The sequence below is a fragment of the Gracilinanus agilis genome, chromosome 4 (assembly GCF_016433145.1).
Source record: "Gracilinanus agilis isolate LMUSP501 chromosome 4, AgileGrace, whole genome shotgun sequence".
In the NCBI taxonomy this organism is placed as follows: Eukaryota; Metazoa; Chordata; class Mammalia; order Didelphimorphia; family Didelphidae; genus Gracilinanus; species Gracilinanus agilis.
Genome location: NC_058133.1, coordinates 389,584,070 through 389,611,798, shown reverse-complemented (window position 1 = coordinate 389,611,798; position 27,729 = coordinate 389,584,070). Strand labels below are relative to the sequence as shown.

At 34.3% G+C, this 27,729-nt stretch overlaps 1 protein-coding gene across 1 annotated transcript in view; it reads left to right on the top strand.

Annotated features, from left to right (window-relative positions):
• Positions 1–27,729, top strand: part of STX7 (syntaxin 7) — a 57,722-nt gene that overhangs the window by 13,419 nt on the left and 16,574 nt on the right. Inside the window, exon 3 of the mRNA XM_044676996.1 lies at positions 21,577–21,646. Coding sequence (XP_044532931.1) covers positions 21,577–21,646 — 70 coding nt within the window. The remainder of the gene's footprint in view (positions 1–21,576; positions 21,647–27,729) is intronic.

Below are 27,729 nucleotides of genomic sequence, written 5' to 3'. Positions count from 1 at the left end.
GATTTTTAATGAAATTCAGCAGCCATTAAGAATCTACTATTGTGTTCTGGGGTTATGACATGGTTCCTGTTCTTAAGAAGCCTTTATCCCATCAGGATAAATATGGCACATAAGATAAATACATAATGGAGGTACAAACTAGGTACCCTATAAAGTGAGATCCAAGGGACAGAAGAAATTATCGACAGAAATGGACCATAGGAAAGACTTCCTGTAGGAGATGACTTTTGAATTGGGCTTTAAAGGAGGGGGTTAAAATCAACAAGGGTATTGGAGGAAGGAAGGGCATGGCAAGCATAGAGAATAATGAAAATAGAGCCATAAAGGCAAGGGAGCATGGAGTTCCTACAAGGTATAAAGAGAATTCCTTTTTTCCTGAGAAATACTGTGAAAGAATATTAGATAGATAGGTGGTGTCAGAAGCCTTGAACCCCAGGCTTAAAAAAATGTGACCATTATCCTTTAGGCATCAAGAAGTCATAAGCAAATTTGAATAAAGGAGTGAGTAATGCATTCAGATCTGTTCATAAGGAAGATTAATCAGGAACCCATAAGAAAGATGATTGGAAAGGAGAGAGGACGTATGGATGATTGCCAGTTAGAAAAGTATTATAATAAGCCTGTCATGGTCATAAAGAGGGACTATTTTAGAGTCATGAGAATGGAATAAGCTGGAAGACACAGACATATGGGTTATTGTATAGGAAAAGTCAATGGAAATTGGTAGCAAATGAGGTATGACAGATGAGAAAGAAGGTTTCAAGCAGGATGTCAGTAGGAAATTGAGTAAATGATGTTGCCATTAACACAAATAATGAAGTAAACTTAGGAAAAGAGTGGGTTGAGGGTCAGGGATGTGGAGAAATATGTTCTGTTTTCCCTTGATATTGGAAGTTGTAGTAGAACATCCAGTCGGCAAAATGTCCTGTCAGAAGCTGGAGATCTGAGTTTGGTGCTGCAATAGAGAGGTCAGGATTAGAGCAGTAGTTCAGGTATTAGTTATTTGTAAGGAGGTGATAAATAAAGATGTTGATAAAAGGAGTTTACCAAGGGAGATGGTGAGAATCATTGAATATCAGATTTCAGAAGGACCTCCAAGATCATTTAGTTCAATGAATCACAGAAGTCAAGTCAACAACACCTCCTATATGCCAGGGACTATGCTAAGCGCTGGGAATACAAAGATAGGTGAAAAATGCAATCCTTATTTTCAGTGAGATAAGTGTCTAACAGAAGAGATAATATGAAAACAACTATGTGCAAACAAAAATATAGAGAGACAAATTGGAGATAATTAGAGGGAAGGCAGATGGTTGATTAAGTATTCAGTAAGTGCTTACTATATGCTGGAGACTATGCTAAGCATTCTACAACACTAGCTTTATGAGGGATTAAAAAGGACTTGTATGGGCATTTAGGTGGCTCAGTGGGTGGAGAGTCAAGTCTTGGAGACAGGAGATCTTGGGTTCAAATATGGCCTTGGATACTTCCTAGCTGTGACCTTTGGGCAAGTTTCATAACCCTTACTGCCCTTATGCCTTAGAACCATTTGAATCTAACACAGAAAGTAAGAGTTTTTGTTTTGTTTTGTTTTGTTTTTTAAAGAAGGCTTATAAAGGTAGTGTTTTAGCTGGGACTTGAATTGGAAGGGACCTTGGGGGCCAGCTAGTCTATCCCATACATAAAAAGAATCCCACCAAGTCAGAGAACCTTGGAGAGCAGACATCTGGTGGGGTTAGAAAAAGGAGTCAACAAAGGAGACAAAGAAGTAAGTTAAAGAAATAAGAGAACCTAGATGTTGTGGTCACTTGTGAAAGCCAAGGGAAGAATAAATATCCAGATGGATGGAGTGTTCAACAGTACCAAATGATAGAGAAGCTTATATGAATGAATACTGAAAAGAAGTCCTTGGGTTTGGCAACAATTGGGTCATTAGTAACTAAGATTAAGAGATTAAGGGAGTAATATGGAATGGAGGCACTGTGTGTAGGTAGCTTTTAAGAAGTTTAGATGTATATGGAAAATGGAGGAGCAAGAGATGGGAAGATAACTAAAAAACATTTATAAAGTGCCTATATTGTGCCAGGCCCTAGGTTAAGTGCTGGGGATTCAAAAGGAGGCAAAGGATAGTCCTTCCCTAAGGAGTTTCTGAGCTAATGAGAGAGACCATCTACACAAAGCAAGCTACATACAGGATAAATAAGAAATAATTTTCAGAGGGAGATTTTAAGAATAAAGAAGTTGGAAAAGGTTTCCTATAGAAGATGGGATTTTAGATTAGGATCTTTAGTTAAAAGAAAGCCAGGGAGGTCAATAGCCAGAGCAGAGAAAAGAGAGCACGAAGGAGAGAGCCAAAGAGAAAGGCCAGAGCCTTTCTTATTCTTGGTTGATGGAATAAAAGGGTCAAAATAGGACTTTTTAAGGTTGAAGAGATCTAAACACATTTGTATATCATAAGAAAGAGTAAGTAGAATGGAATAGTCTGAAGATGTCTTAAGAGAAAAGGAATAATTTTTGGAGCAAAGTCCTGGAGCAGATGGGAGGGGATAATCACTTACGTTTTTTAAAAAAATGTATTTATTTATTTAGAATATTTTTCCATGACTACAAAATTTATGTTCTTTCCCTCCCCTGTTCTCTCCCTCCTCCTGGAGCTGATGAGCAATTCCATTGGTTTATACATTGTTCAAAATCTATTTCCATGTTATTCATATTTGCAATAGAGAATCACTCACATTTAAGGATTATATAGCTCTTCAGTAAGCTAATAAGGTTAAAGCCTAACCTTACTGATAAGTAGAGACAGGAGGAACTGCAGGTAATGAGTAGTAAAGAAATTTTCTGGTGTTGCGGAAGGGAATTCAGTTAACTTTTTTATTGGCCTTAATCTTTTTAATGAGCTAGGACATCTGCTTTGGATTTCAGGGTAAGAGTATAGTTTGTTTGTTTTTTAGGGGGTGCAGGGGGTGTTTGCAGCAGGTGGTGCAGCTAGGGCAGAACACTGGCCCTGGAATCAGGAAGACCTGAGTTCAAATCCAACCTTAGTCATTTACTAGCTGTGTGACCTTGGGCAAGTTATTTAACCCTATTCACCCCAGTTTCCTCATCTGTAAAATGAACTGGAGAAGGGAAATAGCAAGAAAACCCGAAATGGAGTCAGACATAACCAAAAAATGACTGAATAACAACATAGTTAAGGGCTTAAATAAGCAGGAAAAAATCTGAATCAGTCTCTGGGCAGTCATTCAGAGGGGGGAGTTAACAAGAAGACTAAATTGGTTTTTGCTAGGAAAATTTGGGGATATAAGTGCTATTTTAATTCCTAGAGATTAAAATAGTATTATTGATTTCCCTAGAATACTCAAATGCTACTCTAGAAGGTGGAAAGTGTTACTACACTGCCTAATTATTTCACTTGCAGGTTTCATATTACCAAAGAATGATTTCTAAAGATGATGACCTTCAACTTGGTCAATAATATTAGCTATCACATGCTTCTGTGATTTAGATAAGATAATGAGTGTCAGTACTTATAATGACTGCACAGATACAAACATAGGCTATTTAGGATCAGGAGGAAAAGACTTGGTCCTAATCAGACCCCTTTTTCACTGTTTTATATATATTCCAGGAAGACCTTCTCTCTCAGTCCTTACTGGTCTCTGTTCTTTTGGTCTCTCTCTCCAATCTCTTCTCTGCAAAGCTGATTAAATAATCTTCCTAAGGATAAGTTTTCCCATATTTTCTTCCTGTCACAAAACTTATATGTGATATTACATATGGGATAAAATGCATCTTCTTATCCTGACATTCAAGACTCCATAATCTTACTCCCTTTTACCTTATTTCAGAGTTATTTCATATTACACCCTGTCCAAACCTTCCTATAAACAAAAGGGACAATTATTTATACCCTCAGTTCCCACCTTTGTGCAATTGCACAAGCCATCCATGATATTTAGTGTTCTCTTTCATCTCTTTCTTCTGAGTAGTTGCCTTCTTTCTGAAACCTTTGTGTATCACCTCAGTTATCTGTGTTCTTTCCTCCTTCAATTTTCATTGTACTATACTTATTTATGACTATGTTATATATCTCTAGCAGAATATAAGGTTATTCATAATGGGAACTCTTTTTTTTCTTATTTTGTGTTCCTAGAACGTAACCTAGTGCATTACATACAACAGGCACTTAATAAATAATCGTGGAACTGAATTTACAGTATGTGTCCTGGCCCTAATCCAATTTTATCTCATCTTCCCAAACTTTGTTCTAGTCTAGTAGATGATAGAGAAATATAATCTTTATACTTTCCAGTCTATTCATTAGCAGTAGAAATAGCTGCTTTGGTAGGTCCTTTATTTTGATGTTAGGGAAAGGAGAATATTTTTGTTATTTAGCTAAAATATGTTTGAATTTAATGGTGAGGTGTCCAGATAAAAGAGGCCAGTTGTCATTCCAAAGTATGTATTTCCTTATTAGTAGAAAAATGGCTATATTAGGAAGAAAAAATCACTTCAGGAATATCCAGAGAGAAAATGTGTCTTCCCCAGGTAAGTATGTTAGGGGGTGAGATTATTGAAGGAGGCTTTTGGTGTGTATGAAATATATTGGAATTGAAACTTATATGGGGGACAGGTCCTAGAAAGGAGGACAATTTGGTATTTTCTCATTAATATTTCATAAGGGAAGGAATTAACTGGGTGGTAACTGTCCCTAGGAAGGTATTTCCCATAGTACTTACTTGTTGATGTAATCACTATATAAGGGGCTTATGATTTCAAAAAGGATAAAGACTCTTGAAATTGAAATGAATTACTATCAACATAAAAGGGATGAAATACTATAGAAACATTCCCACCCTAAGTGATTAGTTTGTAAATATATTCTTGGTAATAAAATTATGGTATCTTCCAGATCTCATAACTTTTAAGATAAGATGTGAACTGCCAGGTGTGATGGGATAAGCCCATAATATTTTTAATTACTGCACCTTGGGAGGCAGAGACTGGTGGGTCCCTTCAGCTCAGTGGTTCAGAGTCAAAGTAGGCCAAAGCCAGTTCGATATCTACACTAAATCAAGCACCACTATGGTGAGCCCCTGAAAGTAGAAGCCAACAAAGAGCTTAAGGAAATGAATGCCTGTCACAGAAACTAAACAGGTCAAAACTCACATCTTTATCATTTTATAAGGAGACCTAATCTCATCTCAGTCATAATCTTAACTAAAATCATACCAGTGATAATTTTCAAGCAGTCTAGAAGAAAGGCAAAGCCTGGATTATAAGGACTGGTCTGGGTGTTTCTAGTATTCTAGTTTCTAGTATCTAGTCCCCAATGGAAAAGGAAATCAGAGAGGGGTGACTTCTTTACACTGAACTACTTGGTAGAAAGAGTGTACTATATTGTTTAGCACCTAAGTATTTACCATTACGTATTTCTAGGTCTACTACTTCCTTCTGACTTTACCTTGGATGAGTAACCTAATCATTGGGAAGCCTTAATTTTCTTTTATATAAAATGAGAGATTGTGACTCAGTGATTCCTAAGGTTTCTGCTAGCTCTAAGACCTATAATTAATTATGTGGGAAGAGCACTTTAATTCTAATGAATAGGATTAGTAATCCAATTAATCTACAAGCCTCTATTAAGCATCTACTATCTGGTGAGGTATTGTGCTATTCCTGGGGGGGATACAAAGACAGGAGTGGGAATAGACACTCTCCTCAAGTTTACATATCTACAAGCCTAGAGTTAGAAGATGACAATTATTAGAAGAAACTCTTCCTTTATGATATTCAGGTCACTTGGTTCTAAATCTGTATTTTCCATGAGTGGACCTGTCCTAGGGACAGGTGCAGCAGATAAATTTTTCAGACTCAGTTTCCTTAATTATAAAATGGGTATGGAGAATAAGAAGTCGTATCTTAGTTTTTATGAGAATGAGCTAACATGCAAAGTGTCATGCCAATCTTAAAGCATTAAGTAAATGTTAATTGTTATCATCTCCCAATTTAAATTGGCATTCTGAGTAATCTATCTTTTATGAGTTGGTTAGCATAATCCACTGCCCCCCACCCCCTCTGGCCTGTTCATTAACTAGTGAACTGGGAAAAAATCAAGTTTCTGACCCTGTGGAGTTGACCAGTTTCAGAACTGTCTTTAAGCCACCAAAACCCAGATATCCTGTAAGGTCCAACCTGATCCACAAGCCAGTTTTCTCTTTTATTTACTGCCTCTCAGTTATAACATGCACCAGAATTGAGTTCATGGGGGAGGCTTAGATAAGTTATTCAGTTATAATTTTTTAAGTGCTATATGCCAGACATTGTGCTATTTGCTGGTATAGAATAAATATTCTAACATGTAGCATAAATTCACTGTTGAAACTTTGTGGAAATGAGAGACAGAAGTGTGAACTTTCACTTCACTTTTTGAGAGGAAAAAAACCACCCACAAAACAAAAAATAAATACCTCAGAACTTTTAAAGTGCCTTCTTCACAAAATCTGTATCTTCTAAGCCCTTTTGAATAAATACTTATAAAAGAAACTTGAAAACGATATGTAGATAATATTTATGCTTATAATGATCTCTTGATAGGAGATGTGAATCAGAGAATTTGAGTGGGAAAGAATCTCTAAAGCCAACCATCCTGTAATGATAAAGAATTCTTCCCACAGTATTCCCAAGTGGTCATCCCACCTCCAAGACATCTGTTGGAGGGGAACCTTCCTCCTTCTGAGGGGGCTTATTCTAACTAATTGTTAGTAAGCTTTTTCTTGAGTCAAACCTGCCTAATTTTGCCTTCTGGGACAGAAAGCCTCTTAATCTTTTAGGTCTCAACTACTAGTTAGTCATTTAAATATTATAATTAGATCAATTAGCTTTTCAAACTGTTTTTAGAAAGCATATGACAACTGATATAATTTTTCTCAGTATAAAACACTGGTTTTATATAGAAGATTAGAAAGTCAGGTTGCATGAAGATAACTTAGGAGAAATTCTATCCAAAAATATTGGATATTTAGGTTTCTTGGACATTGAATCCTGAAGAAATATCATGTATAAATACCCTTTGTGGGCAAAACACAGGGCAAATAATCATATACAAAAAACATATATATATATATATATATATATAATGTGAATAATATTCATATATATGTGCATATATACATAGATATGTATACATGTGTATATTTTAAGTTGAAGATTTTAATTAACCTCTTTTGGGAGTAAAAAAAATCCTACATACATTTGTTTATAAATCATTATTAAATAGGCATTACAATAATGTCATTAAATTATTCGAAATGTTATCTCTAGACAGATTAAGCTTTTTTTTAACAACTGAGAATTTACTTCACACCCAACAAATTGGCAAAGATTGCAAAAGGTAGATGTATTCAATGTTGGAAAAGCTATAAGAAAATATTACTTTTAATGTGACAAGATAACTTTTTAAGGAGAATTTTCTTTAAAGGTTATAAGATGACTATATTAGATATCTGGTTTTATGGCATTTTGAGAGGCTCTTCTATAGATTTTTTTTTTCATTTTTTTTTTTTTTAATTTTAAACCCATAACTTCTGTGTATTGACTTATAGGTGGAAGAGTAGTAAGGGTAGGCAATGGGGGTCAAGTGACTTGCCCAGGGTCCCACAGCTGGGAAGTGTCTAAGGCCGGATTTGAACCTAGGACCTCCCGTCTCTAGGCCAGGCTCTCAGTCCACTGAGCTACCAGCTGCCCCTCTTCTATAGATTTTCACCAAAAACTAAAGAAAATGATTATTCCCAATGGGAGTTAGAGTTCTTTTACCCCAGAAACTCTTATATAACAATAAATATTTAACTTAAGTTCTTAAAACTATATATTTGAGTCTCTAGAAAATGATAACTTGTCTATTTTCCTATAAGTATGGATAATTGACCTAATCAATGTTCTTTTTTTCCATGTAAATTTATGTTAAGTCAAGATTTTACTGAATAAGATAAGGTTTGTAAAAAGTAAAATTTGAAGTGCTTATAAATATTATGCACATGTCCATAATTTGAAAAGTATATGTTGTATAACCCAGATCAGACAGCATACCATCTCCAGGAAGAGTAAGCGACAGGAGTGAGGGAGACAATTTGGATCATATAACTTCAGAACACTTATACGGAAAATTGTCATTGGAAAAATAAAATATCTTTTAAAATGAGTAAAAACATCATATTAGATTTGTACCAATTTTATTGTTCTTTTAAAAAAAAGTGTTGGAGTAAAAAAAAAAGAGAAAATTAAGTGTGCCTATAAGTAGAAATAGGGTCTCCCTCTGAAATGTGGTGTATAAGATTTGACTAAAATGGAAAAAAAATTAGGTTATTGATAATTATCCCTACCAGAGAAACTGTTTATACTTATTGCTGGGGCAGCAGTCAAAATTGAAGTTAAGCCTTGGAGATAAATATACCGATGTGAACTATTCTAACTATGGAATGCTGCCTCTGAGGCAAAATTTCATTCCATCCAAAGGTGCTTGTTATATTGTGTTATTAATCATGTTAATGAGTATTCTAGCATTGAGGCAAGTGAAGTAGAATTTTATTGTAGGAGGAACCCTGGATTTAGGGTGAGAAGAAAGGAGTTTAAATCTTAGCCTGACCATGTAATTCTAATTTGACTTTGGGGATTTAACTTCGCTCCCTGGAACTATTTCCATATCTATAAAGTTGAAGAGAGTGAATTAGAAAAAAAAGTAAAGGAGGAAATCTTTGCATCAAATATATGAGAAAAACCAGATATCCAAATGTGTATATGTATTTAGATATCTGTTTGAGTGTGTATATTTACCTCTATGTTATATATGTGTGTCTGTCTAGCTAGCACTAGCTAGCTACCTATATATATTCGTTGTGAAGAGTCATTCCCCAAAAGATAAGTGATCAAAGGATATGAATAGTTTTCACAAGAATTGCACATTATAAATACCCATATGAAAACATGTTCAAAATCACTAATTTGTAAGAGAAATACAGAACAATTCTGCATTGTGTAGTCTATGACACTTAAGAATTATTTGAAGGAATGAGGTATTTTTAGACTGGATAAGAGAGTTAGGGAGGAAATCATACCTGCCTTCTGGTATATTAAAGGCTGTCATGTGAAGGAGATACTAACAAAATAATTAATTAAAATTAAGCACTTACTATGTGTCAGGCACTGTGCTAAGTGCTGGGGATACAGAAAGAGACCAGTGGTACTCCCTGCCTTCAAGGAACTTACAATTTAATGGGAGAGACCACAAGCAAGCAAATATGTATAATTAAGCTATATACAGGAGAAAGAGAAAAAAATTAGGACAAAGAATCTACTAAAATTAAGAGGGGTTGAGATAGGCTTTTTGTAAAAGATAGGATTTTACTTGGGACTTAAAAGGCAACCAGGTAAGGGAGTAGATAGAGATGAGGAAGGAAAGTATTCCAGGTATAGGAGATAGAGAAAACACCCAGTGCTGAGAGGAATGTCTTCTTTATGGAAAGGTAGGTAGAATGAGGCTAGGTAATGAAGGGTTTTAAACACTGTGGATTTTGTATTTCATCCTGGAGGCCACTTGCTTGTGGAGCCTATGTGTGCAGGCTGGGCCACAGCCTGAAAATACTTCAGCCACTATTTATCTTAGTTACAAATTTCCTATCCATTTATCATCTATAAAGCTACACTACCATTTTTATTATGTTCTCTTTTTTAATGTCGTTGATGAAGTTTTTGAACATTGTGACACTAACTCATTTTTCCCCATAAACTCTGTTGTTTTATTGTGCAATTCTACATAATGTGGAGGTTTGGGGGAATGAATATTATATGTTTACAAATGAATATGTACATCCTATTATCACAACAGCCTATATTTTGTCTCATTACATTCACATAAAACAATAGGAGCATTCAATGTCAGTGGGAAGATAGACTTACTGATATGCTATTTATCAGTAGGGCCATGGGTTGTTCCAACCACTTTAGAAATAAGTTTGGAATTTTATCCTTGGATCTAATGATTCCAGTACTAGTGATGGGTTTGGGAGATTGGATTTATTTTTTATTTTTTCATATCCCCCTCCCCCCCAAGTAATTTTGAAATGGAGACAAAGGGTATCAGATAGTAATGCTTTTTAAAAAATATTCCATGAGAATTGGACTTGATGATATGTTACGTACCTTCTAGCTTTTAATCCTATGTGCTCCTAGTAAATTAAAGTAGGTTTAGAGTTCCTTTTCTTCACTTCCCTCTCTCCTCCCTTTTTCTTTTTCCCTCTTTCTTTCCTCCCTCCCTTCCTTTTTTTTTCCTTTCTTTCTGGGAGAGAGAAAAACAAAGTGCCTATATTTTGGAATTTTTGTGAAGCTAAATTAGAACTGTGGTTATTATTTGTTTGTTTCAGGAGTGAATATAAATGAAAATAATCCTCTTTGAAGAGAGACAATGTCTTTCTTCTGTATTTGACTGCAAAAAAAAAAAAGCTCAGGTTATTAATTCTTATAATATTAAAAAAAGAAATTCCAACCCCATTCACAACGACCCCTATCAAAAAGTTGGGGAGACTGCATATATACATACAGGTTGAGTTATTTATGTTTGAGCAGGTGGGTATTGAAGAGAGGAAGAAAGATGGTTAGATAAAGAAGTTTGAAAAAGGATATGTTTTCCAAAGAACTCACTTTGGACATTAATTCTGAAAAATACTGATTGGATTTTTAAGTCTCCTTGGGAAGCAACAGTAATTCAACAAGCTTCATTGGCTCAATGGGCAGGATTTTCTTCATGACTAATTACAGATGCTGATTTAGATCAATGATAATCATGAAAATGAATTTGTTAACCTAGGGAATATAAACCACTTCCTCTCCCCAACTTTTCCCTTAAAAACCTATTTCAACCTATCCTTCTAGGTTTTTTCCTCCCACAAGAGAAGAAGAGTCTTTAACTCATGAGATTAAAGAGTATCATAAAACTAGAGGTTCAAGGAACCTTGCAGTTCATTTAGTCATACCCTTTCATTGTATAGATAAGAAAGCTGGGACCTAAGGAGGTAAATTGATTTGTCTGACATCATACAAGTAGTCAGAGACAAGATTTAAAGCTGAGTCCTCTGAGGAAATTTGTTGTTAACTGTTAAAAATCATTTGACCTTGAAGATGAAAAAACCTTGGGTTCTTTATCTTTAAAATGAATTTAAGCTAAATGATTTCTAAGCCTTGTACCTCTGAGATTCTGTGCTTCAGTTCACTAAACATTTATTGTCTCTATGTTAAAGGCCTTATACTGAGACAATAGAGGTGGGAACAAGATAATCTTCATCTTCAAGTAGCATTCATTCTACTGGCAGGAAGAGAGAATACAACACACAAATTAATATGAGATAATTTGAGGAAGGAAAAGCAGTCAGAATTGGGCTGACCCCAATCATTTCTGCTCAAGAAAGTATTTAAGTCCATCCTTTTAATGAGGACTAGTAACTGTCATAAAGTATTGAGTTTTCAGAGAGTAGAGTTTTACCTTAGGTTTATAATTTCTCTGAAAATTGAATTAATAATTTTTCCGCTGAGACTTTTGTTATATAGGTGTATATTGCCATACAGAATAGACTTATTCTTTTAAGTTTTATGTTTTTAATTAGCAAAAATACCTATTTTTTCTTCATTCTACCTTTCTCCCCATTAGAGAAAAATAAAGGAAAAACCAAAGCAAAACCTTGTAACAAATATATGTAGCAGAACTAATTATCTCATTTTCAAAGTTCAAGTAGTCTTATGCTTGAATTAAATCATTTCTTAAAAATATTAGCAGATTTTTTTTTATTTAGAAGAATGACAGTTAATTCTTTCACTAAGTTTTTTACTTTGACAGATAAACTATGGAATATATATCCTCATTGTTTTGTAATTCTTGAACTCTTCATCCTCACTATGACCTAAATTCCTACCTGTACTTACCTGTGCTCTTTACTTTGTGTCCGGATTATTGCAAGAACATCCTAATTGGTCTTCTTGATTCCATTCTCTCCTTTCTCTAAGTCATTTTCTACATAACTGCCAGAATGATATTCCCAACCTTTTGTTCCTAAAGCACATGTCATTACCATGTGTAGGAATTTTCAGTTGTTTCCTTTTGCTTCTGGAATAAAACATAAATTCTTCTGTATTTGATTTTTTTTCTCTTTATAACATTTAAAACCAAACTATATTTACTTTTTTCATATGTGTTTCTTCCACCAAGAGTATAAACTCCTTGAGATCAAGGTCAGTTTATCTCTCTTTTTGTATACTTCACACCTAGTATAGTATCTGGAATGCAATAGGTACTTAATAAATATTCCTTGAAGGAATGAAACAAGTAAGCATGAAAAAGGAGGCCTCATTCTCTTGGGGTTCCTTATTACTCTTTCAGTAATGGTGATATTGGTGTTAAAAAATTATGGAAGACATGACGCTAAGAACTAAGTTATTAGATCGTCTACAGTCATTAGTTTAATGTGAAATGTGAAATTTTTGTCTAATGATTAAGGAAATGATTCACCAAGAATCAAGATTAGTAGAATGACATGGACTAGATTAAGAATAAACAGATTGGTAGTATTCTATTTAAGCTGAAAAGAGTATGATGAGATCGAGATTTTATTGATATATTGTCATGTTAACATTTGTGAAATACTCATAAGAGGGAGAGATATACAATTCACATGGAATGCATGATTTTTGTTTATCTGATGTGTTCTTTGTACCTCAGATATAACAGTGAATTGATGACATTCAGTTTGTAGATTTGACTATGGGCCAAAGAGCTCATTTTATACCAAAAGTATAATAGTAGAGTTTGACTTCCAATTATCCTGACTCCCTGTTATTTGCTTAGTTACTTCAATGTTTTTTAATCAGTGCAATACACCTCAAAACAATGGCTCCTATCTTAATTCTGTAAAAAAATTTAAAGGGAAAATGGTGATCTGAATTTTAGCAAATTGGATATTTCATCAAATGACTTAAATGGAGTATTTAACAGTGATTTTCTGTAAATGTGCCTTTTACTTTAGGTTCTCCAGAAATTGCTTACAGCTCAACATTATAAGCTAGTTTTTAATGCAATTTTAATTCCACTGCAGTAATGAGATTTTGTTTTTTAATTTAAAATGCCAGTTACATATTTTCTATGTTGGATTTGCAAGGCAATCTGATTACACATTTCCAGAATGACATCCCTTTTTCTTCTTAAAAAACTATGGGAGAAGTAAGTCTAATTGTACCTCAATCTGGTTTTACATACTGATTTAATTTTCGACTTTTAAAGAAATTTACAACATTCCTGCCCCAGCAAAGAAAAAACAAAATTACCTCTACCTCATCAGAGCTGTTTTCTTATCCTAGCATCCAAATGTGGCAAACCATGCACTTAGTTTCTTTAAAATTTTAGGTTATCTTTTCCCAAGCCATTTTGGCTCTGGAACATTTTTTCAGCTTGAATATATTTACAAGGCTTTTATAAATGCTTGCATATATTTTCAAGACTTACAGATGCTTATTTTAAGAGTGGCATAAAGGGAGTATTGCAGAAAATTTGAAACTATTGAAGAAAGGATTTTTTTTTATGCTAAGGAAAAATGGTACATGCAATGAACACTGATATACACATAATTTCTACAGTTATTATTCTAGAGGAGAAAGATTTTATTTGCAAAGAAGTTTTCTCAATGGAGTTACTATTCATGTTGTTGAGAAACCTCAAAGTTATAGAGTATTGCATTGGGAATGAGGAAAACCTGAGTGCTTCAGGTACTTACTAGTTATGTAAACCTGGACAAATCATTTAAGCTATCACCTTTAGCTTTCTCATCTGGAAAATAGGAATAATAGTCATATTTACTTCATAAGGATATTATTGTTAGGATCAAGTGGGATAATATGTAAAATGTTTTTTAAATCTTAATTTTAAAAAAAAATTATTTATTTGGCTATTGGTTACATTAAAATCTTCAGGAATTTCACCCCTTCCCTCCCCTCTCTGCATTCTAGAAGGCTTCACCCAACCAAAAAAAAATATGTATATATATATATATAAATAAAAATTATGTCTTTCTGTTTATGCCTTTCTTTTTATCAGTTCTTTCTCCGAAGGTACACATTCACAATTATTCTTCAAATGTTAATTCTGTAGACCTATTGATTTTTTATTCTTGCTTTCATAATTTTATGTAGGTCTTCCAAGTTTTAAAAAATTAAAACATTCATCATATCTTACGGTATAGTAATATTCCATCACAATCTTATACCACAACTTGATGAGCCTTTCCCCAATGATGGAAATTCCCTCTTTTTCCAGTTCTTTGCCACCACAAAGTGAGTGGCTATAACTATTTGGGAACATAAAGTTTCTTTTCCTTTTTCCGTGATCTTCAGACCCAACAGTGGAATTGTTGGATCTAAGGGTATATACAGTTTTATAATTCTCTGGACATAATTCCATATTGCTCTCCAAAATGGTTGAATTAGCTCACTGTTCCACCAACAGTTTATTAGTGTTCTTATTGTTCCACATCCCCTCTAACATTTGTCATTTTGCCCTTTTATCATTTTAGCCAGTTTGACAGGAATGACTTTCAGAATTGTTTTGATTTATATTTCTTTACTTAATGATTAATAGCATTTTTTCATGTGACTACATCTGGCTTTGATTTCTTCATTCAAAAGCCATCTGTTCATATATTTTGACTACTTATCAATTTGGGAATGGTTTTTATTTTTATAAATTTGACAAAGATTTTTTTATTTATTTTAGATATGAGACCTCATCCATGAAACTGTGTATAAATCCCACCCCCCAATTTTCTACTTTCCTTCTAATCTTGGCTATATTAGTTTTATTTATACAAAACCTTTTTAATTTATTACAATATAAATTGTCCATTTTATACTTCACAATGCTCTCTCTTGTTTATTCATAAATTCCTCTCTGTCCCATAAATCTAATAAGTAATATATTTTTCTGTTCTTCTAACTTCTTATGCTATCTTCTTTAATTTCTAGGTCATATATCCATTTTTATCTTATCTTAATGAATGTTGTAAGATATTGGTCCATACCTAGTTTCTGCCACATTACTTTTCAGTTGCCCCAGAAATTTTTTGCCAAAAAAGTGAGTTCTTATCCCCAAAACATGGATCTATACTTTTGTCATATATAAGGTGACTGTAATGTATTTTGCAAATCTTAAATCCCTATGTAAATGTTAATTATTATTGTAATTCCTACTAGTGTTCAAAAACATGAGTTTTATAGAATAAAGTTTAGGAAGCATTATCTTTGTGAATTAAAAGAGAACATCCTTTGTCTTGTGATTGGGTCATTGGCTTGGTCATGTATCATGGAATAAAAATTATTATCAGAGTTGATCAGTCATTAGGTAGAGAAACTTAAAAATTATCTGAATTTTTATCACATCATTAATTCTGATCTATAATTCCATGTGAAGTGCCCTTTGGATATACAAACAAATATAATTTTTATTTATTCAGGTTTAAACAACTAAAGGAATCTTTCATTCAAAATAGATTACATATCACATAGTATCACAGGGTCTTTGCGTCATAGATTTAGGAAAGGACCTCAGATGCCATCTAGTCCAAGCCTCTCAATTTACAGGTCAGTAAATTGAGATTTCCAAACAAGGTGCTTCAGTTTTCTCAGATAGCATTAATTTCCAGAGTACCATACTGCCACATGAAGATGATGATAACTTTCATCAAATACATGAAGGCCTGTTTTGTGGAGGAAGGAGTGCACTTGTGCTTGGTTTCAGTGAGCAAAACTGAGACCAGTGAGTGGGAGTTGTTACAGCGACTGATTCAGGCTTAATGCCAGGAAAAACTTCCCATTATAACTATATCCAAAATGGTATCTGTTGCCTTAGGAGGTAATTGGAATATGAGCACATGGTATTCTTGTTCAGGTACAGGTTGGACCAGATGAACTCTTAGGCTCCTTCTAGCTCTTAGATTCTTTAAGCCATGGAAGGCATGGAGAAAGTTATAAGGACATTAAATATTCTGATGCTTGGAGGGAGCAGACAGTATTGAAGAAGAATAGTTAGAGAAAAGGGATATGTGTTATTGGTAGTTGGCCTTGAAGTAGATGGTTGGGAGTTTAGATTTGCTATAGCAGGCAATTATTAAAATTGAAAAAAAAACGGTGATTTAGAAAAATGATTCTTATGAATATAAATAAATTACATTGAAATCCACGGAGATCCAGGAGACATTGTCGGCACGTGGGAGACTGTATAGCTACCTGAGAAAAGTTAGTGTATCCACAATTTAGTTACTAGTGCTTTTCCCTTCATCTCTGATTTATCTTCAATTTTTTTTCCCTCATCTTAGCCTTTTGCCTTCAGATGTCTTGTTTTAAACCTTCCTAGGATCCTGAAACCCCTCAGAGATACTCTTCTCATTTTTTCTTTCACTGAAGTTGCCCTCCTACTTGTCACATCTTCATAGCTACCTATTCTTTAGGATCATTAATGGTTTAGAGCTATTGGTGGTCTTTGAGATTACATAGTAAGCAATCCCTCTTTGATCTGACAGCCTTTCTTACTGCTCTAAATGAACTGCTTTCTCAAAGTTTACCACACACTTTAAACAGGCAACAAAATAACACCTACTGTTTGTCTTACTGTTTTGTTTAGCTTTTGATACCAAACCCTAAAATAACAACCTTCTGTTAGTGGTACCATTGTTTTTTCTGATCTATAGTCTCAAAATTTTGTAGTTATCCTTGATTTTCTCTTCTCATATCCATTCTCCAGAGCTACTTCTCTTTAGGATTCTAAGGTACTCTGAAAAGTTGATATTGGAGTGTCTCTGCCATAGGCTTGAATCTTCACTGGCTTTATTCCCTCCATTTGTTGGGGGCCTGAATTTCTTTTAACCACTTAACACTGGGAAGTTTTTATAAAGGGAGCTTTACTTTAAAACTATATCTAGAAGACATGCATGTTTTCCCCAACACCATCTTGGGATGATAGTGGTGATTGAACACAAAACTTAATTATGTTCTTACGTAGAATTGTTCTCACAAAACGTATGTGTATAAGTGACACCACCGTCAGATGAGTCCTTTTGTTGAGTGAGAAGGAAGGAATGAGGAAGGGAAGAAGAAAGAAGGAGATAGGAAGAGAGAGAGAGAGAGAGCAACAGAGCCAACCAGAGAGAGAGAGGGAAAATTACTTACATTCTCCCTCCCCTCTATGACAAAATATTTTGTTCTATCACCCTTGGGAAAGATAGTGGATAGATTGCTGGGACTGGACTCTGGAAGATCTTAGTTCAGATTTGGTCTCAGACATTCTGTTAACCTAGACAAGTCTCTTTGCCTTAATTCACTAAAGAAGGAAATGGCAAATCACTCCAATAGATTTGCCAGGAGAGCTCCATATGGTTTAAGAAGAGTGAGGCATGACTAAAAGACTAAATTATCATCCTTAATCTTTACCTAAATTCCCTACTAAATCATACATCCTATGCTTCTCATTTTTGGTTAACAGGATTACTTACATGAGTAAACCTTGATATACAGTTCTACTCTACACTGCCCTACTCTCTTTGCCACTTCATGAAATCTTTTGTTTTTAATAAATTATACATTATATTTTTTATCATGGGTCCTGTTTGCCAATGACACCTATGAAGCCAAATTTTCTCCCTTGTATTGCTTACTAACTCAGGTGTATTTTGTACATTCATGTGTGGATAAGTGTGGGACAGCTTTGGGGCACAATGGTTAGAATGCCAAGCCTTGAGTCAGGAAGACCTGAGTTTAAATCTAGCCTGAGACACTTGCTATGTTACTGAGCAAGTCATTTCACCCTATTTGCCTCAGTTTCCTCATCTATAAAATGAGCTGGAGAAGGAACCCCTCCAGTATCTTTGCCAAGAAAACTCCAAATGGGGTCACAAAGAGTTGGCTATGACTGAAATGACTAAACAACAACAAAATGTGTGTTCACAAGTTTTATTGCTTATTTATTTCTTATTTTTATTCTTTTATGAAGTTCTGGGCATTTCTGTTGTTTCTCTTCCAATGTTGTAACTATTTTTGATTGTGTCTTTAGACTGTTACATAGGAAGTTTTCTCCACTCTGTTCCTTTTCCCTCTTTCCTTTGTTATTAGATTCACAAAACTCTTAGCAAGCACATTTTTTTTTTTACCAACTTTTTGCTGAATGCAGCCCAATATTGGCAAGATGGTCATTATCCTACATTTTAAAACCAGATGATCTTCATGCTTCCTTCTAATATAATATCAGTACTATGTGTGTGTAGTACTATAAATGTGTAATATATAGGTCCTATGTTTTCTACCTAAGTGGAGGAATTTATGAGGTAAGAAGTAGAGATAATTTTTTCTTATTGTTAGTATTCAGTTGAGATGGTAATTGATTCCCAGTTGGCAGATTGCAATTCCTTCCTCTGGCAGAAAAATCCATCCGGATTGAGCCTAGAGGTGGCCACATTTAATGGATTGAGTTAAAATAGGCTTCCATCAAGGAAATCAGGGACAAAAAACAGAAGGCTCTTCCAACTATGTCATCCTACCCTATTTATCCTTGAAATCATCTATTTTCTTTTGCTGCAAAGCATTGAGTTGATAACAGTCAACTATTTCCTTTTCTTGGACCCTTCCTCCCCTCTAAGCAATAAATTCCAGAAATTACCCTGAAGTAACTTTAGAATTGGAATATCCATGCTAGGAAGAGGTACAGTTATCGTAAGTAATATCCAAATTGCATGTCTTTAAGTGATTTTTTTCGATGAAAACCTCAATTATCTATAATTTCATGTTCAAACATAGACTTTCTTAGAGACTCAGTCCTGTCATGTTTTACCTGGATTTGTAATTTCATTAATTAAAGAAATTCCCTCTACCATTGCAAATTCTCAATTTATATTTTCAATTTATATTCTTAGAATGTTACTTGGGACAATGGGAGATTAAGTGATTTATTTGCCTGATAAATGAGTCAGGTGTAAAACTTGAATCCAGGGCATTCCCGATTGTTAGACCTGGGAGGCCAACTCTCTATCCACTATGTTATGCTGACTGTTACACGCATAGTAATTTTAAAATTTTTTTAAAAAGTCCTTTTAAGTAACCATTTCCCTTCCTTCCCTCCCCCTCCCCCCCAATTTCTAGAAGGAATCAAGTAACTTTAAACTGGTTGCCTTCTTCTATAACAAAATTTAGTTTGCTTGGGTGGAAAAACAAACAAAAAACCACTGCTTAGATAAGAGTATTGTTTTACTCCAAAGAGTTAGGTGTTTCCTTTTGAGACCTAGCATATAGATAGCAGCCTATAATTCAGTAAATTTGAACACTGGGATTTTGCAATCTTTACTCTCTTCCTTATTCAAGATTACTTTTTTTTTTTTAATCACTAAACAAGTCAGGCCAGTTCTTTGAGATAAAGATGGCAAGTTGTTGCTCCCTGATAGTGTCACAAGACCCGATCATGGGATAGAGATAGTACTGAAGGAATTGCAATTGTTTCAATAGTAAGCTTTCAGATTCTTCAACAAATGTTCCTCTGTTCTTTGAAAGTTTTTCCACTTGTAAAAGGTTTTGAAATAGAATGAATTTCTTTTATATTGATAACCTGAATGAGTTCTGAATTTATCTTTATTATCTTCAGAATATTTAAAAAATTTTAAAATACTAACTTATGGTTTTTTAACTTGATATATTATGATTTTTTATAGAATAGACTGGTCTTAAATTAATTTCAGACATTTATTAAGAATCTATTGCATACAAACTACTATTGCAGGTAATTGGAGATACAAGTACAATGTGGTAGTTTCTTTCTTCAAGAAATTCACATTCTGAGGATTTGGAGAGTAAGGGATACAACATATATACTAAAATAATAGAGAGTAATTCCCAGTGTCAGAATGTACTAAAAAGGGAATGGAAGGAAATAGAGATCAGGGTAGGCTTTTTTGTAGGAGTTGTTGCCAGAGCTGTGCTTTGAAGAAAGCCAGAAATTCTGTGAAGCAGAGGCTAGAAGGGAGTAGACTCCAACAAACCTCTTTATATGTATATTTATGGAAAAAAAAAACATAGTTGACTGTCAAAAACAACCACTACAACAAAAGATAAAAAAAAGGTCATGTCTTTTAACCTTGATATTATAGTACTTCAGAATTTCATTGCCTTTGAAATGCTGATTTTAAGTTGTTGCAGAGCCAGTGTAGATTGATTTCCATTAAAAAATAATAATAGATAGCAACAGTCTCTATTTACTTTCAGTAGGCTATCTAGAAGCAGATAATTTTCTCCTTAGACAGAATACTGGGCCTGGATTCAATCTCAAACATTTATCAGCTGTATAATCCTGCACAAATCCCTTAGGCTCTTCCTCAATTTCCTCTACTGTAAAATGGACATAATAACAGCATCCCTCTTTACATGTTTGTTGTGAGGCTCAAATAAGATTAAGCCCTTAGCAGGTAGGAAGTTAGGGATGTATTTCCTTGCACCCTTCCTTAGATAAAGCCCTCAAGACTTACTCATGAAGTAATTTAGTGTTAGTAAAGTTACTATTTAGAAAGATTTGAATTTTGAGGCCACTGGGTAACACGATGGAGAAAGAAAGCACTGGGACAGAAGTAAGGAAGACCTGAGTTCAAATTTGAGCTTCTTATTCTTCAGTAGTTTCAGACCCGATTGACTCTTCTTAACCTTACAAAGTTTTCTTGGCAAAGATAATGGAATGATTTGCCATTTCCATCTCCAGCTAATTTTACAGATGAGGAAACTGAGGCAAATAGGTTAAAGTGACTTGTCCAGGGCCACCAAGCTAGTAAATATATAAGGAATTGCTTGAATGAGTTTTGAATTTTAACTTTATCATCTCCAGAATATTTTTTAAATTGTTAAATACTGACATGTTTTTTCAACTTAATATATTATGATATATGAGTCTAAATTTGAATTCAGTTCTTCCTGACTCCAAGTCCAGAATTCTATCTACTACACCCACCTGGCTGCTTTTCTTATAGTAAATTATTACTGGCAAGTTTTCTTTGTCAGCAGCCAACGTAGTGTTTCTTTAGTTACGCCACCAGATGGCAGCAGACACACATACAAGGCTTCATTGAACAGTATATTCTTTAAAATACTAACAGTGATAGAATGGCAAAAGAATATTTTTATGGATTATTGTGTATATGAATTTGTGTTAAACTTTTAATCTTAAAATAAGTATTCTTAATTCTGGTAGAACAAAGATGTAACAAAGAAATAATCCACAATGTTCTGAAAAACCTTTAACCCATTAGTTTTAAATTCTTTATAACACAGATGAACATAGACACTACAACATAGCAAAATTGAGAGAATCCATTTGACTGCATATTTCATTTGCCTCACTGTCATTTATTTGATAACTGTGACATAATACTTTGAAAGCTTTTTATTGCTATAGTAAGTGTTCTACATAAAATAATTTATTGATGGGTTTCCCTCCCCCCCCCCCTTCATTTTTCCTAAAAGCTGGGGAAATACAAAGGTCTTTGAATCAACTTGGAACACCACAAGACTCACCTGAATTGAGGCAACAACTGTAAGTTTTTTTTTAACTCTATAACAACCAAAGAAATGCATTTTTGGTGTTATTTAAAATGTAGTATATTATTTGCAGCGTACAGTATTTAGTCCTTAATTTAAGGAAAAAATACACACAAATATGAAATGAAATGCATTAAAGTCCATTATTGATCTTTACTTAATTACATCATTCCTAAATTTGTTAAAATTTTATATTTGGGAAATGTTTTAGGATAAGTAGTCTTACTAACAAGTGATTGTGACACCCATGGACCTTAGTGGACCTTTGCTTTTGGAACAGGTGGTTTCAGGTTCTTATAGTAGAACCACAGGCATCTTGAGTCACCTCCAGGGCAAGTTCTCATCTAGTTCTGGGACTGCTTTGAAGAACCATCTAGAAGACTTCTGGTAGGTTCCAGAGAAACTTGTCATGCCTGAGGGGGCTGAAGGGTGCTCTCTATGTAGGCTGCTACAGGCTTGATGGGGGAGAAATTAGATTCTGGAAAAGGATCTAAAGATCAAAAGACAGCACTCAGAGGAGAATGGAAGTACACGGCTCCCTCCTTTTACTTTCTTCATATCCAAAGTAGTGGTGCTGCTCTTTCACTTTGTTTGGCAAGGGTAGAGGGTAGCTGGGAGCTGTCTTACTAATCACACCCATAAATGTTTCTTTTCATTTACATTTTATTATGATGGTACTATATGACCTTACAACTACCAGATAGGTTTGTTTGCTCTAGCCTAAAATGTTGCTTTTTGACACTAGAAGACACTACATTTTTAATTAGTTAGAAAACATATTCAGTGTTAATAATCCCAAGAGAATTTCTGATTTCATATTATTGGTGTTTTCAAGAAAATGACTTGTTTATAGAACACCATTTGGAATAGATAATAGGAGATTTATTCTCTATATAATATCCCCTTCACACACACACACACACACACACACACACACACACACACACACAAAATTGTTGTCTTTAATACTAAGATAGGAGTAAATCAAATATTGATTTTTTATTTTATATTTGATTCCATTATAATTGCCTGAGCCATGTTTCTTTGTCTCTGAGTTAAGTTTATCAGTCCAGAAATTAACTTTTCTTCTCTAAGTTTAAAAATTATTTCCCTATAAATCATTTTAATCAAAATAAATTTTTATTGCTATACCACTAGCTGCCCTGGTATAATTAGAAGAACTCTGTTTTCCTTGAAGGGTTCAGATGGATGTCAGAGAATCCGGTCTGTTATCTTTGAAACACCCACCGGCTGTCCTTCAAGAAAGTCTGTTCTGTCATTGTTGCAACACTAACTGGTCAAACATGTAGATGCCACCAATGACCTTCCATAGAAATAAGATGGAAGGAGGGGTTGTTGCTAGCCCTGCTTTGGAGTTTTCCATTGTTCTCCATTAGCTATGTTACTTCAGACTTTGTAACCAGTTATATTGTTTTCCACCTGTAATGCTTCCTGTTCTTGTTTGCTTGTACTTTCAAAAACTGTACAAAGGCTAGTAAGTCTCCTTCTACTAACTAGTAAGTCTTGGCTCGCTAAAGAGTCCAGTTCCCATTTTGTTGTTGACAGTTACTAGTTTGACCAATAAAATAAAAAATAAAAACTTTGTTGCCTCAAATAATGTATTTGCCTCAGCAAGTATAAGGTCCTGGAGATTGTCTTCATTGTCATTTTATTTCCAATAGGCACATATTTAGTCACTTAATTCAATATTTGTTGAGTGATTAATGGAATCCAAGTCTGGCAGTCAAGATGCTTGTTCCCTTTCTCTCTTGATAACTCCTTTTGATAAGTCATTTCACTGCTCTAGGCCTTAGTTTTTTATTTGTAAAATGAGAGACCGAATCTCTTACATTCCTTCCCTATTCTACTGCAATTCAAATAAAATGTTTCATAGAATTCAGGTAATTTTAGAAATTATTTTTCAAAGAAATAATCTTAAGTAAACAAAATGGCATTTCATAGTCAAATATAGACAAAGAAGTAAAACTTGTAAGGAAGAGAAAAAAGGAAAGGATAAATTATAAGGCCAAGTGTGATTTGACAGTTTGACTGCTTTGACCCTATCATCCTAAGTAAAGGATGAGTGTTCCAGGGGCTGTATTAGGTGCTGGGATCACAAATACAAAAGCCAAAATAATTCCTGTCGAAAAGGAACTTATACTCTGTTGAAAGAAAACAGTGCATATATAGAAAATTAAATATAATATAAATTTGCAATAGACTCAAAGGTATTTTGAGGTGCAAGTTCAAACAACCGGAGACAATAAAAAGAGTGTGAGGAGAATTTCACTCTGAAGTTTTAGGAGAAAGCTCATGAAAAGAAAGGAAAATTTAATGGGAATGATAAACTTTATGATTAAAATTGTTTCAGTGAAGTAAATAAGGAACTGATGTTGTGAGGTTAGTATTGATCTCCAAGGAATCATTAATAAATTATAGGATTTTACAATTTTGTAACTTTTAAAAATTGAAAGATGATGTCAGAATTTAAATCCAGATTAGACTTTATTCCTTATATTCTATTCATGTCTATGAACCATTTGTGTGTTTATAGATGTATGTGTATGTTGACTGCTAGGGATCATCCAGGGAAACTGCTTTATTTTATAGGAGAGGATACTGAGTAAGATTAAATGCTTTGTCCAAAGTAACAAAGATAACATTTGAGACAAAATCATAACTGGCCTCTTAACTCCAAATCCAAGATTAATTATATCCTACCACTCTCACTAAAAGAGAAGTGGTTTTCCTACAGTTTAATTTTTATCAGGAATTTTAATATGAATAGTGTCTAGGACTGTGTCAGGTCCTAAGGATTAAAATAAAAAACAGTGAATGAAATAATCTCTTACATTCTAATGGAGATGATGATTACATATGAATATATAAAGAGTAAACTCTATATTCTATCTCAAATTTTAAAAATTAAGTGTTTTGTGTACAAGTAAGGGGCAGCTGGGTGGCACAATAGATAGTGCTGGGCCTGGAGTCAGGAAGACTCATCTTTCTGGGTTCAAATCTGGTCTCAGACACTTACTATGAGGCAAGCCACTTAACCTTGTTTACCTCAGTTTTCTCATCTGTAAAAAGAGCTGGAGAAGGAAATGCAAACTTCTGTACTATCCTTGTCAAGAAAACCTTAAAAGGGGTCACGAAGGGTTAGACAGGACTAAAAATAACTGAACAAAAACACAATTAATTCTCTTGAAAGCACTAATATTAAGCCAGCACTTTTCTCAGTATTACTTACATTGAACATATATTCCAACTAATTAAAAATGCATTTACTTCTGCTGTTTAAAACAGCATTTGGGGCTAGATCAAACAAATCTACCAGCTAGCTGTAGGTTGCTGGAGTACCACACAAGTAAAATGTATGCAGGTGACAAGAAACATTTGATGGGATGCTTCTCAGAAGTTGTTTAAGCTATCTTTCATCTCTTTTTCCTGTTGGGCTTTCTTGGCAAGATTGGGAAATGCTAACAAAACTTTAGCAAGTTGATTAACATTTTCATGTAGCAACTCATCAATCACCTTTTTTGTGTTTAGTTTGTATGTGACAATGAGTGGAAATCTTTCCCAAGAATTTCTACCCTGGAGCCTTGAATTTTAATTAAAAAGATTCTAAACTGGAAAAAGGAAGGAGAAAACTATAGAGAAAATTGCAGTCATGATTTCTAGAAATCATAAAAGTAAAATTCCAAAGAAGTTAAATCAATCCCATGAACTTAATTGTTGGTATACAGATACATCTTGACAGAGAGAAAAAAAGAAGAGTTTGGGAAACGGATTACAAGCCCCACTGAAAAACATGATAGAACATTGATCATGGATTTCAGTTGTCTGTTTACTTACTGTACCTCTCACTACCAAAAATAGAATAACTAATAATTACTTGACTTTCTTCAATGATTGTTTTATCTCTCAAAAGAGAGAAGATTGCCTACAAGGAGTAATTCTATTCTGGGTTTGATTCTCAGCAAGGAAGATTATTGGGGTGATGAAAATGAAAATATGGATCGGGAAAAAGAGCATTCTGCTTTACAATTTGTACTAGAGAAAGAGAATATATACAGATATAATATTAACAGATATAGTAAATTTACACACACCCTAGATCAGTGATTCCCAAAATGGGTGCCACCGCCCCCTGGTGGGTGCTGCAGTGATCCAGGGAGGTGGTGATGGCCACAGGTGCATTTGGGGGTGGTGAATAACGCGTCTCAGTATGTGACTGGGGGCGCCAAGTAATATTTTTTCTAGAAAGGAGGTAGGCCAAAAAAGTTTGGGAACCACTGCCCTAGATTATGAGAGATCAGTTTCCAAAATGTTTAAATAGAGGATAGATTGGCTCTTTGTGCTTGAATTTTGCCAGGAATGTTAGTCTAGGAACAATGAGAAAGTCTTAAGAATGAGTTTCTACAGATACAAAAAAAGAAGAAATGAAAAGAAGTATAAAGAGATTTGTGAGGTTGCACTGAGAAATTTTCGGTCATTTTAGGTAATTTTTAGACATATACACAAGATGGAAGCAATTGCAGTTAATGGAAGATGATCACAAAAACGTGAATTGGGCTTGTGATCATAGCAGCAGGTTTAGTAAAAGAATGAGCTATAGCTGGAGGAAACCTTAGGACCAAAAGGTATTTTTAAAAAGCTCTTTTGGGGAAAACAAAGAGACAGGACCATTGCTCAGGATGGATGTGTCAATAACAAGTGACTGACAGAAGGAAAAGCTGCTCCTCTCATACTTTGTTTCTATTTGCTATGGATAACATTTTTAATGTAGCACTTTAAGCTTTACCAATATATTTATTAACTCATTTGATTTTTACACTACCCTAGAAGGAAGGCACCATATTCCCATTTTACAGATAAGGAAACTGAAGCACCAATATTGACTTGCTCAGGGTCTCATACATAGTCAGTGTCTGAGGCCAGATTTGAATTTAGATCTTCTTGGCTTCAAGTTCAGCATTCTAGGTGTGGTGCCACCTAGTTTCTTTGCAAAAAAAAAAAACCAAACAAACAAAAAACTTCTTTACATAGGATATGATAGAATAAAAAACACCGATAGGTCATGAAAGAGAGATAGATGCAGACCTAGATTCCTCTTAATGAGTTTAAGTTGCCTAGTCAAACTCTCCTTTCTAAATTGCCCTTTCTCTTTATTCTCCTAGATTCTTAGCCTTGCCATTATGTTCTCACTTCCCCTGACTATCCAATCAGTAGTTAAATCTTACCATTTCTAACTCCTTAATATCTCTTACATCCAACCCCTTTTCCCTAATGACTTTAGTTTAGGTCTTTTTCATTTCTCACCTAGATTACTGCAGTGATCCCCTAATGTGTCTCTCAGTCTCATCTCTACCTACTCCAGTCCACCTTTGACAAATAACTTCCAAAATGATTTTTCCTTTGTGCAATTTTGGCCATCTCATTTCTCTATTCATTAAACTTCATTGTCTTCTTGTTTACTCAAGGATACAATATAAACTCCTCTGTTTAAGTTTCTAAATCCCTTTAGATTTAGAACTTGGCCTCTACCTATCTTTATAGTCTCTTTGGAAGTTACTTCCCTTTGCCTGGCCAAATATTCCATCTCCCATGTTTTCCCCTTGTACTCATTCACTGTCTCTCATGCCTGGGATACACCTCTTTTTTACATTTGGTTCCTAGAATCTCTCTCTTTCAGCAAGATATAACTTTAACTCACCTTTTACGTAAAACTTTTTCTGTTCCTCTTAACTCCTATTTGTTTTCTTTTCTGATGTTTTTTGATACTAGTGTCTTTCTGTGTTGATTATCCCTGCTCCCAATTTATCCTGTATATATCTTATTTGGATGATGTTTCCCTCATTAGACTCTGAGTTCTTTGAGAATAGAGACAGTATTTTACTTTTTAAAAATATCTTCAGCACTTAACACAGTGTTGCTTAATAAATGGTTGTTGACTGATTGATTAACTGTGTTTATTCTGTGTTTTTGTATGTGTATATTTGTTGCTTCTCTCATTAGAATGTAAATTCCCTGGGAGCATTATTTAATTCATTGTATTTTTATCCCCAATGTCTAACA